This window comes from Rutidosis leptorrhynchoides, chromosome 2, assembly GCF_046630445.1.
Source record: "Rutidosis leptorrhynchoides isolate AG116_Rl617_1_P2 chromosome 2, CSIRO_AGI_Rlap_v1, whole genome shotgun sequence".
Lineage (NCBI taxonomy): Eukaryota > Viridiplantae > Streptophyta > Magnoliopsida > Asterales > Asteraceae > Rutidosis > Rutidosis leptorrhynchoides.
In genome coordinates this window covers 32,449,755-32,460,219 of record NC_092334.1, presented here as the reverse complement: position 1 = coordinate 32,460,219, position 10,465 = coordinate 32,449,755, and the positions used below count along the sequence as shown (strand labels likewise).

The 10,465-nt window shown below is 36.9% G+C and overlaps 2 protein-coding genes across 2 annotated transcripts; one reads left to right on the top strand and one right to left on the bottom strand.

Moving 5' to 3' along the window:
• Positions 1-235: 235 nt before the first annotated feature.
• Positions 236-2,980, top strand: LOC139887759 (uncharacterized). The gene has a single exon (XM_071870816.1). It carries the CDS (start codon positions 254-256, stop codon positions 2,786-2,788), a length of 2,535 nt encoding a protein of 844 aa, XP_071726917.1. The 5' UTR covers positions 236-253; the 3' UTR covers positions 2,789-2,980.
• A 1,497-nt stretch (positions 2,981-4,477) lies between these two features.
• LOC139890691 (probable protein phosphatase 2C 44) lies at positions 4,478-9,016 on the bottom strand. The gene is made up of 5 exons (XM_071873599.1): positions 8,913-9,016; positions 7,191-7,442; positions 6,801-7,077; positions 6,069-6,223; positions 4,478-4,952 (listed from the first exon to the last, which is right to left on the bottom strand). The coding sequence occupies exons 1-5, from the start codon at positions 8,943-8,945 to the stop codon at positions 4,815-4,817; spliced, it is 855 nt and encodes a 284-aa protein (XP_071729700.1). The 5' UTR covers positions 8,946-9,016; the 3' UTR covers positions 4,478-4,814.
• Between the last annotated feature and the right edge of the window lie 1,449 nt (positions 9,017-10,465).

Here is a 10,465-nt window from a genome sequence, read left to right as displayed (position 1 = left end):
GGAGTATCTAATTACAATTTTAATTTCAAACAAAAAAAGTATATACTACAATAATTCAGACCTCAATCAATAAAAATAAAATAAAAAGTATCAGTAAATAGAAAATTAAAAACAATATTAAAACCAAGGCTTTAAATTCTGACATTGGTGGGAAACAAAACAGTAATCTCACGTTGTCCCATTTATTCACAAACCCACCCTCACTTCACTCTCTTATTTCCAATCTCTCTCTCTCTCTCTCAATCCAACCACCATGCCACCACCCTATCTCCTCCTCACCCTCCTCATCTCCGCCGCCGGCCTCCACCTCTCCGCCGCCGCCGATAACACCACCACCAACCCACCTCTCACTTTTGAAAACCCAAGACTTAGACAAGCCTACATTGCTCTCCAAGCATGGAAAGAAGCTATACTATCCGACCCATTTAACTTTACAACTAACTGGGTCGGCCCAAATGTATGTTCCTACTCGGGTGTGTACTGCGCCCCGTTTCCATCCAACCCCTCTATTCGGGTTGTCGCAGGTATTGATTTAAACCACGCGGATATCGCGGGTTACCTCCCACCCGAACTCGGCTTATTAACCGATCTTGCTCTTTTTCATATTAACTCGAACCGATTTTGTGGCACGGTCCCAAAAACATTTAAGAATCTAAAATTACTCTATGAGCTTGATTTGAGTAATAACCGTTTTGTCGGTGTGTTTCCAACTGTGGTGTTATCGTTGCCCGTTTTAAAGTTTTTAGATCTTCGGTTTAACGAGTTCGAAGGGCCGGTTCCAGATGCATTGTTTGATAAAAGCCTTGATGCAGTTTTTTTAAATGATAACCGGTTTAAGTTTGGGATACCGGAGAATTTAGGTAACTCGCCGGTATCAGTATTGGTTTTGGCGAATAATGATTTAGGAGGATGTATTCCGTCAAGTATTGGAAATATGGGGAGGACATTAAATGAGATTATTCTCATGAATGATAACTTGACCGGTTGTATTCCGGTTCAGGTCGGGTTATTGAAACAAGTAACGGTTTTCGACGTTAGTTTTAATAACTTACAAGGTCCGTTGCCGGGTGCGATAGCCGGAATGAGAAGTGTTGAACAGTTGAATGTGGCGCATAATAGGCTGACTGGGGTGGTGCCTGATGGTATATGTAGGTTACCGCGGTTGTTGAACTTTACTTATTCGTTTAATTATTTTACGGGTGAAGCGCCGTCGTGTTTGGGTGGTGGTAAGGTGTTTGATGATGGTCAGAATTGTATTTTTGGAAGAGTGAATCAAAGGTCTGTTAGGCAATGTAGTTCTAGAGATGCAAGGCCTGTTAATTGTAGGAATTTGCAATGTGGTGGTTCGAGTTCGGTTCCAAGGCCGTCTCAGCCTCCGACGACGGGGCCGGTTCCAATGCCGCCTTCGGGTCAACCTGGTCGATCACCACCGCCTAGTTCGGGGTCTTCACCTGTTCCAATGCCACCTTCAGGTCAACCGGGTCGATCACCACCGCCTAGTTCGGGGACTTCACCGGGTACAAAAACGCACCCTCCACCACCACCAACGAGTTCACACTCGTCTCCTCAACTACCACCGCAGCCACCGGTGACGCCTCCAGTTGTTACACCGCCACCTAGTGAAGGAAACTCTCCGTCATCCCATTATCATCCACCACCGCCACCTGTTTCCCATGTATCACCACCAACTGGTCAACCTGTTCCATCTCCACCACATGGTAGCCACCAATCACCGCCAAGAAGTCATCAATCACCGCCACCAGGAAGCTACCAATCACCGCCACCCGGAAGCCACCAATCGCCTCCTGTGAGTCACCCATCCCCACCAGGAAGTTCTGAATCTCCACCATCCGGAAGCCACCAGTCTCCACCAGGAAGTCACCAGTCACCACCACCTGGCAGCTACCAATCACCACCAGCCGGCAGCCACCAATCACCACCACATGGAAGCCAATCTCCACCACCTGGCAGCTACCAATCACCACCAACCGGCAGCCACCAATCACCACCACAACGAAGCCAATCTCCACCACCTGGCAGCTACCAATCTCCACCATCCGGCAGCTACCAATCACCACCATCCGGCAGCTACCAATCACCACCACCTGGCAGCTACCAATCTCCACCACCTGGCAGCTACCAATCTCCACCATCCGGCAGCTACCAATCTCCACCACCTGGCAGCTACCAATCACCACCACCCGGCAGCCACCAATCACCGCCACAAGGAAGCCATCAGTCACCACCCGGTAGCTACCAATCACCACCACCTGGAAGTTACCAATCACCACCACCTGGCAGCCACCAATCACCACCACACGGAATTCATCAGTCACCACCACACGGAAGCCATCAGTCACCACCTAGCAGCCAACAATCACCACCACACGGAAGTCACCAATCACCGCCGAGCAGCCACCAATCACCACCACACGGAGGTCACCAATCTCCACCTGGAAGTCACCAATTGCCACCACCACCCCCAACCTCTGGATCATCACCAGAAACCCATTTCTCACCACCACCACCACCATCAGTCGGATGCACTCTACCAACACCTCCACTGCCACCTCCACCACCCACTAGCCACCATCATTCACCACCATCACCATCACCACCACCATCTCATCATTCTCAATCACCACCGCCATCTCATCATCCTCAATCACCACCACCATCTCATCATTCTCAATCACCACCACCACCACAATCAGATAACACCCCTCTACCACCAGTAATCGGAGTATCCTACGCTTCTCCACCACCTCCAGTAATTCCATACTATTAACTTATACATACACAACATCCACCATTCACATTCCTTCAAAAATCAAGGTAAAAAAGCATAGAGGTTTATCTATCTATATTTGGATATATTATTATCTAGAGCTTTTTTGGGAATTAGGGGTTTAGTTTGATGCTATTTGTGTGTTTAATATTTTTACGTTTCATAATCATAATCATATGTTGTATAATAATTTAAATCTCCAAATTAGGATATTCATTATTATTTATTATGTATACAATATATTCACTTATATTGTCAATGTGGAGTAATAATCTGCCATTGTTTGCATTCATTTCATCATGACTCAACAACTTTAGACTTTTGCATTGTGTACAATAATAATAATAGTATGGGATCATGTATGTATGTATGTATTCATGTTTTCTTGAATATAACTTAAAATGGGCAGTCATATAATTACAAATGATTTCTCATGATCTCCTTTCATGAATACAATGAACATGGTATGCTCTAATCCCACATACCTGATTACGTGTCACTATAAGTTATCATATCATCAAAACTTAATTAAATCGGTTTAGAGGAATAGTTATCTATTAACCCTTTTTATATAAAAATGGTTCTAAAGTTCTACTTAAACTAGTAGTTTCAAAAGCATCCAACTAGATAATAAATGGAATTGTTAGACTCGTGACATTATTAATATCAGCCTACCCAGTGGTCGGTAGCTAGCTGACGTTCGTTTTAAAGCTTTTATTATCGTCTAAGCATCAGAGGTAGTAGTGTGACACGTGTATGTTTATTACTCCGTAATATATTTCAATTGTAGTATGCAAGTCAACAAAGGTAGGCTAGACATAAGATTAATTGGGCCTCGGCCCAATGGACCTCTTACTAGTTGTATTTATATATCTATGGTACTAGAAATCCTTAACTAATGGAGTAGTTGTCATATTATGATCTTGGAATCAATGTAAGTGTATAATTAATGTGGGTATATGGGTACTAGAAATCCTTAACTAATGGAGTAGTTGTCATATTATGATCTTGGAATCAATGTAAGTGTATAATTAATGTGGGTATATGGGGTGATATATATAAATAATAATAGTAAGATGTAACGGTTATATGAACATGTGATAGAATAAAAGATGAATAATTGTAGTGTACCCATACCATACCAGTCCATGGTTTAATAACAAGTCATGTGCTTTCTTCACATGGCTCTTCTCACTATACAAACATATTATTACTCTACTTTCTGCTCACTCTGTTCATGTGTTAGCCAGCTATATTTCATATTTACTCACATTCAATTTTATCATTATTCTGCTTTTATGTTGGTTCAGATTGTACATATGCATAGGATTTCTTGAAAATTACTACGTATATGATAATATGATAAAAGTGAGTAGTTGATGTAAAAGGATTTTTCTTTCTTTGAATTGTTGTACAAGTTCAGCTCCAACTTTATGTTAATTATATGATCGTTACGTATAAGAGTTTTATATATGCACCTTAACGACAACCCTTGTCATTTGAAAAATCGTTTATAAAAAGTTAAAAGAATGTATGCACGGATGCACCTGTCAACTAGACGGTAAAACTGAATTTTTCTTTTTAAATGGTCGAAGTCAAACTTGATAAACAGCGTTGTGGAAAATAAGTGATGCTACTATATTGAACGACTTTTAATATAAAGTAAAGCTCAGCTCAAAACATGTAATATGAGCACAAATGAAGCAAACCCTTCACATTGATATAAATTCTAATTAAAGCTATACATGAATCACCTACAAGGTCTTACTTGTGCATAACAATTATACAAACCAAAAAAAAAAAAAAAAAAAAAAATCTAAATATCAAAAAAGAAAAAAGAAGTACAAAGAACAAGAGATTAAGAGCGGAGTGCATTTTAAGCTCCATAAACATATGCTTCTTTGCATGACTCTGAGCTTAGTTGATATATTATATACAAGATTTTAATTTTACTTACCCATATAATTAACCATCTAAGCCAATATAAATAAGAAGGATTTATTACCAAATTGCATCAGTTTTGTGATCATCCGAATCGAATAACAATGCAAGAGATATCATCTTTGCTTTTTCTTGCTAATGCCTCTGTTGTTAAACGCTTCGCTGCTGCTTGGGGGTCTTTGGAGGACTTCGCAATCTCAATTGCCTCATGGTTGTTCATCACCTATACAAAACACATAGGTAAATAAACTCAAGTAACGATTCACAAATAAAAATAAAAAAAATCTTGATGCCGTCTTTTAAACGTGAGGTAACCATAATACTATTTGACGTACTAGCAGAGGTAGATAGCAATGGATGTTCCATCCATGGATATCACCCACCCGATCAGGGATGATGTAAATAGACGATTAATGAATTTGGATATGGATATGGATGATATAAATATTTTGTGGATCGGATATAGATGACAATTTATCATCCATGGATATACCCGTTACCACCCGAAATACGTCTATATATACATATATACGTACTAAAATACATGCATGTGGATCTACATATCGATATATACATACATATAACCTATAAAATTTTAAGTTATTAACGAAAATAAGGGTTATGGAAGTAAAAATTATTAAATTGTTACTAATAACATCAAACGTTACACATTTAGATTAGTTTAAACATATATATACTTATTTGTAACATATTTTGATCGGTTAAAGTCGCAATCGGCGACAAATTACAATAAAAACATGTTTAATAAACTAAAAACATAGAGATTATACATTTACATTTGTTATAATCTATATTTAAATGTCAAAATAGTCGTTATATTCACTTTTTATTTATTATCCAACGGATATCCATTAACCTGCTTAATCTAACGGATGTGGATATGGACGGATGAAATGAAATTAAATGGATATTGATATGGATTTGGATGAATATAATTTAAATGGATATGGATGTGAATATGGCATCATCCGATCCATATCCAATCCACTGCCATCTCTACTAGTGAGTAAATGGGTCGATATGAATTATACTTTAGTGGTAATAGGACAAAAATGTAAGCTTTGATGAACTATCTAAAATGAAAATGAGCTGTTAAACAGGTTGTACGGGTCAAATTGGTCAAAAGTTAACCAAGGTGTACCACAAGGCATGAGAACTACTGAGATGTTTTCATTCAAAAGCAAGATTACCACAGGTCATATTTAAAAGATTTTCAACAGATTTAAAAGATATTGACCGTTATTACTGCAATAAAAGAAGATGGGAACTGAAGTATATATATTCTCAAACATATAAACCTAGAAAAGAGTTAACTGACCTTCCATAAGCCATCACTCGCCAATATCACTAGTTCTATGGTAGAGTTGATCGGTACATGTCTTATGTCGGGTTCTGAACTTAGATGTGCTTTAAGGCTCTGGTCTCCAAAAGCACGAGCAACAGCTAGTTGACCGTTGACTCGAGGTACATCACCTAGAGAAATAACGATATATTCACCTTAATACTTAATTATGACATGATGATTACTGGACAATCTAATGATGAATAACAAGTTAAACGTAAAATCACCAAAAATGAAACGTGCCAAAACCCTCCCAAAAAGAACTTTTCAAGCCAAGAACATCAAGTCATTTTATTAAAAACTTGTGTGATAATAAGCTCATTGCGAGAGGTCGCAGGTTCAATCTTAGGTGGCCAGGGAAGGTTTGGGAAACGGTCACGGATTGTTCCGGATAGTTCGTGTATAGCAAAGTAAAAATACCAGCCTTCCTGGTAACCCAAACATGGAAGAAAAGCTCGTAACTTTTTTTGTGTAAAACAGTGTTTGTAATCTTACCTAGCACATTACTTATATCGAAAACAAACTACATCTTAAAAGAATTGGACAAGAAGTGGTCTGGGTCACTTAACCCATCAGTCCATACAAAGTTACCATTCGTTACCTTCTTACGCTTTAAATGTCTGAACCGCCCATTTTGTCACTTCTAATTTTTTACTACTAAACATAACGCTGCATGCTCAGAATTAATTTTTTTTTGGAAAGAGTTACCCGGAAGATTAGTTACAAATCCACCCTGTTTTTCAATCCTCCTTCTTTCTACGTGTGGTTCATGGTCCACCGTAAGCTGATTCGCAGATCCTCTTTCGCATAGAACAGCTCTCGAATCTCCTATATTTGCCACCCACAGATCTTTACCATCAATCACTATTGCAGTAACAGCAGTTGAACCACCAGGTCCTAATTGCCCAACGTTCTCAAGGATAAATTTGTCCGTAGAACGATAAGCATCCTTTATTGCCTTCTCTGGTTCTTTCCAAAAACTTGGCTGCAAAACGTCAAGGGACACAATAAGTAAATACAAATATACGTACACTAAATCTTTCAGTAGAACTATATGCATATCATTATAAAAAGAAGCATTGGTATAGCTAGATTTACCTCACCAAGTATGTTGTTAAAAAGATTGTCTTTTAAATAATTTGGTACGCGATCACCCAAATGGCCATCAAAAATAGCAAATAGTCCGAGCACATGGCCCTTTATGGTTCGATATTCAGCAACATGGTAGTCTTCCATGTCATGTCCAGACTTGCCTTCTACCAAATGAAATCCATGAGAAACTTTCGTATGACTCGCCTTGCTTTTTCCTTTTCCCGTGTCCGACGGGGATGGATCAAGGCACGCAGCTTTCTGTCGTTCAATCGTAAAATTATATATCTTATGGATTAATAAATATATTTCTTTGCATATTGTTTTGAACAATAAACACAATCGGCTTCCAGTTAGGGAAGGGTTGGAAACGGACACAGAGTAATCCGGTTGGGTCGCGTACATTAGAGTATGGGTCGGAATTAACTAACTCAGTCATAACAATGATTTCTAACTTTAGACTATAGGTGTGCAGTTGATCAATACCTACAATATTACCCCTTAAAATGAAATTTTGGTCATACATATATTATTACCACAAGTTTTAAATAAAGCCAAAAGGTATAAAGTTTAGATAAATTTGTAAGTAGTTTTCTTTATCCACATCAACTATGCACATCAACTAACCCTCTTATGTGTGAACCACTACAAACTAATTTCCAGAACTAGAAATAAGCACCCTCCTTTCCCAAAAGCAAAAAAGTAATGTGCAGTAAACTTTAAAATCAATTTGGGCACCAAAGGCGACTTTTTCTGGAAAAAGAATCTTTTATCTTTCCATAAACATAATCTCCATTAATTTTAGTTAAACTGCACGTAACATTAGTCCAGTTAACTACACGAATGATTTCCCCCTAATAAACTTCGTTTTCATGTTCAACAACTCATATTTTAGATCTTTTAACTTCAAAAGGCAAAACAATTCATATTACAAGACCATAAAATTAGTGGTAAAAAGGGTAAGCGGATGAGGTTTTATTTGTTCAAATTACCCAGAGAGGGCGAATATTTATACTCATGAACGCAAGCCTAATCAGATTACGTATGACAGTTTCACACCCTTTTGCTAATCAACCACAAGATGTGTGTCTAGTTAGGTTTGAACCTGATACCTCTTGTTAGGACATCAGAATTCCAACCAACGGGCTATTTTGTGATAATTATATAAAATATATATATATATATATATATATATATATATATATATATATATATATATATATATATATATATATATATATATATATATATATATATATATATATATATATATATATATGATAAAATTAGTGTTAGCATGTATGAATTTGAGTACAATGAGTACATATGTAAACTTTCAAGAATCCAAATCAAAACTTCAATATATGTTCATCATAGAGATTGAGTTTGCTATTTATGACAAAAATAGTGATGAATTAAATCATATAATCACAGCCACTCATTCAAACAAGGATAATATTTTTGCCAAATATAAACAATACTCCGTATCAAATACTCGTACACAAAAATAAATATTCAAACAGAAATATATCAAATTAAAAACAAATAATTCAATCATTCAAACTCCGAACCAATTAGCAACCCATAACTATTACTATTACTATTACTAATTACTATCATCATAATAATTCCTAGAAACCAAATTTCATCATCATAAAACTTCAATTATTCAACAACTATATATAATATATACAAAATATAAACTAATAATAACAAAAAACAAAAACACACCTTGATTATTTGAAGTATTCCGCCCTTCTCCATAGATCAATAATTTCTTCGTTTTCTCTAAACAAAACAGAACTGTTTCCCACAGTTTTATTACTATTTTTATAATAATAATAATTAAAAAAAAAAAAAAAAAAGTAAAATTCTTCTGTCAAAACAAGTAGGCGTTACAAAAAAAAAGTGAGTTCAGACAGATTTCTTCTTCTGAAAATGTTTTATTTGAAGTCAGAGTTCTAAATAAGTCTCTGAAAGGGAATACAAGGTCGTTTACTTTATGGCGGTTTTATCAATAACTGCATTTATATATTTTTTTATCCTCTAAGCCCCTTTAACTTTTTTATGAATGTATGAAGTAGTCCCTATTTTATCACCTTGTTTACAACAAACCCCCTCACCCACTTTAGAATGTACAGCGACTAGTCAAAGTCAACGACTATCCGTGTTGGGCTTGGAAAATTCTAACCAATGAGAAACTTACTATGCTACATATTTCTCAATACGGACCCCTCAAGTATCCTACCATATACATATTGGAAATTGGCATATTGGATTTTCCGGTCCTTATGTTGTGTTTATTTAAACATGTGTGTTGGACGTATTTGATCTTAGACGTAAACGTATAACTCGATTTGAGGTGGAAACACTAGTTAAACCTTTTAATTGAATAACCTTGTAGGATCGAATAAACCAAACATAAACTTAAGAAATAGATTAGATCAATGCCTCAAAGATGATATTCGTGTTAGGTATGTTTGAGAACGAATAAAACACAGGAAATAAGGCTAGCATTGATATTAGGTGTGTAACCTTTGAATGAAACTCGTAACCCTTATTTATACATTGTCAGGTGAGGTCGCCCGACAAACTCTGACTATCGGCCGATTGACTCACATTGTCGTGCCGTGCATTAGTCAATACTGACAAGGTTTGCACCGACCTAACTTTGTCGACCAACAGAGTGCTTCTGTCGTGCGACAGACTTTGTATGTCGATCGACAGTTTGGTAAGTTTAACTTTGGATTCAAACACTAACAAGTACAATACTGTGACGATCGCTCCAAATCCATATGGACGAACACGTCATTCATCGATTTGATTGCGAGGTATTTGACCTCTATATGATACGTTTTGTAAACATTGCATTCTTGTAAAAAGGTACACCATAAATGAATATTTAAATCAAAGGTTTTCGACATCTGATGATTTCTACATATAGACAATCACCGTAATATAATAGTTTACAATAATACTTCCGTTGACAATGCAGTCAAAATAAGATACATGGTGATGATTTGGTGAATGCAACGTTTCCTTGAAAAATATGTCATGTAAGACTCCACGCACATAGCTTGTCTAACATTTAATCAAACAGCGGAAGGCTCCTAGGGAACCTGAGAATAAACATGCTAACAAGTGTCAACACAAAGGTTGGTGAGTTCATAGTTTTAGTGTTTCGCATAATCTGTATATAAAAGTGGATCACAAGATTTCAGTTGTTTCATCCAGAAACGTTTATCAATAGATTATATAAAAGTGGATCACAAGATTTCAGCTGT

Coding starts and splice junctions, on each gene's coding strand:
- LOC139887759 (XM_071870816.1), top strand. CDS start 254: ATGCCACCACCCTATCTCCTCCTCACCCTCCTCATCTCCGCCGCCGGC.
- LOC139890691 (XM_071873599.1), bottom strand. CDS start 8,945: ATGGAGAAGGGCGGAATACTTCAAATAATCAAG. Junction 7,443..8,912: donor GAATACTTCAAATAATCAAG/GTGTGTTTTTGT, acceptor ATTGAACGACAG/AAAGCTGCGTGCCTTGATCC. Junction 6,224..6,800: donor ATTTGTAACTAATCTTCCGG/GTAACTCTTTCC, acceptor TTATTTCTCTAG/GTGATGTACCTCGAGTCAAC.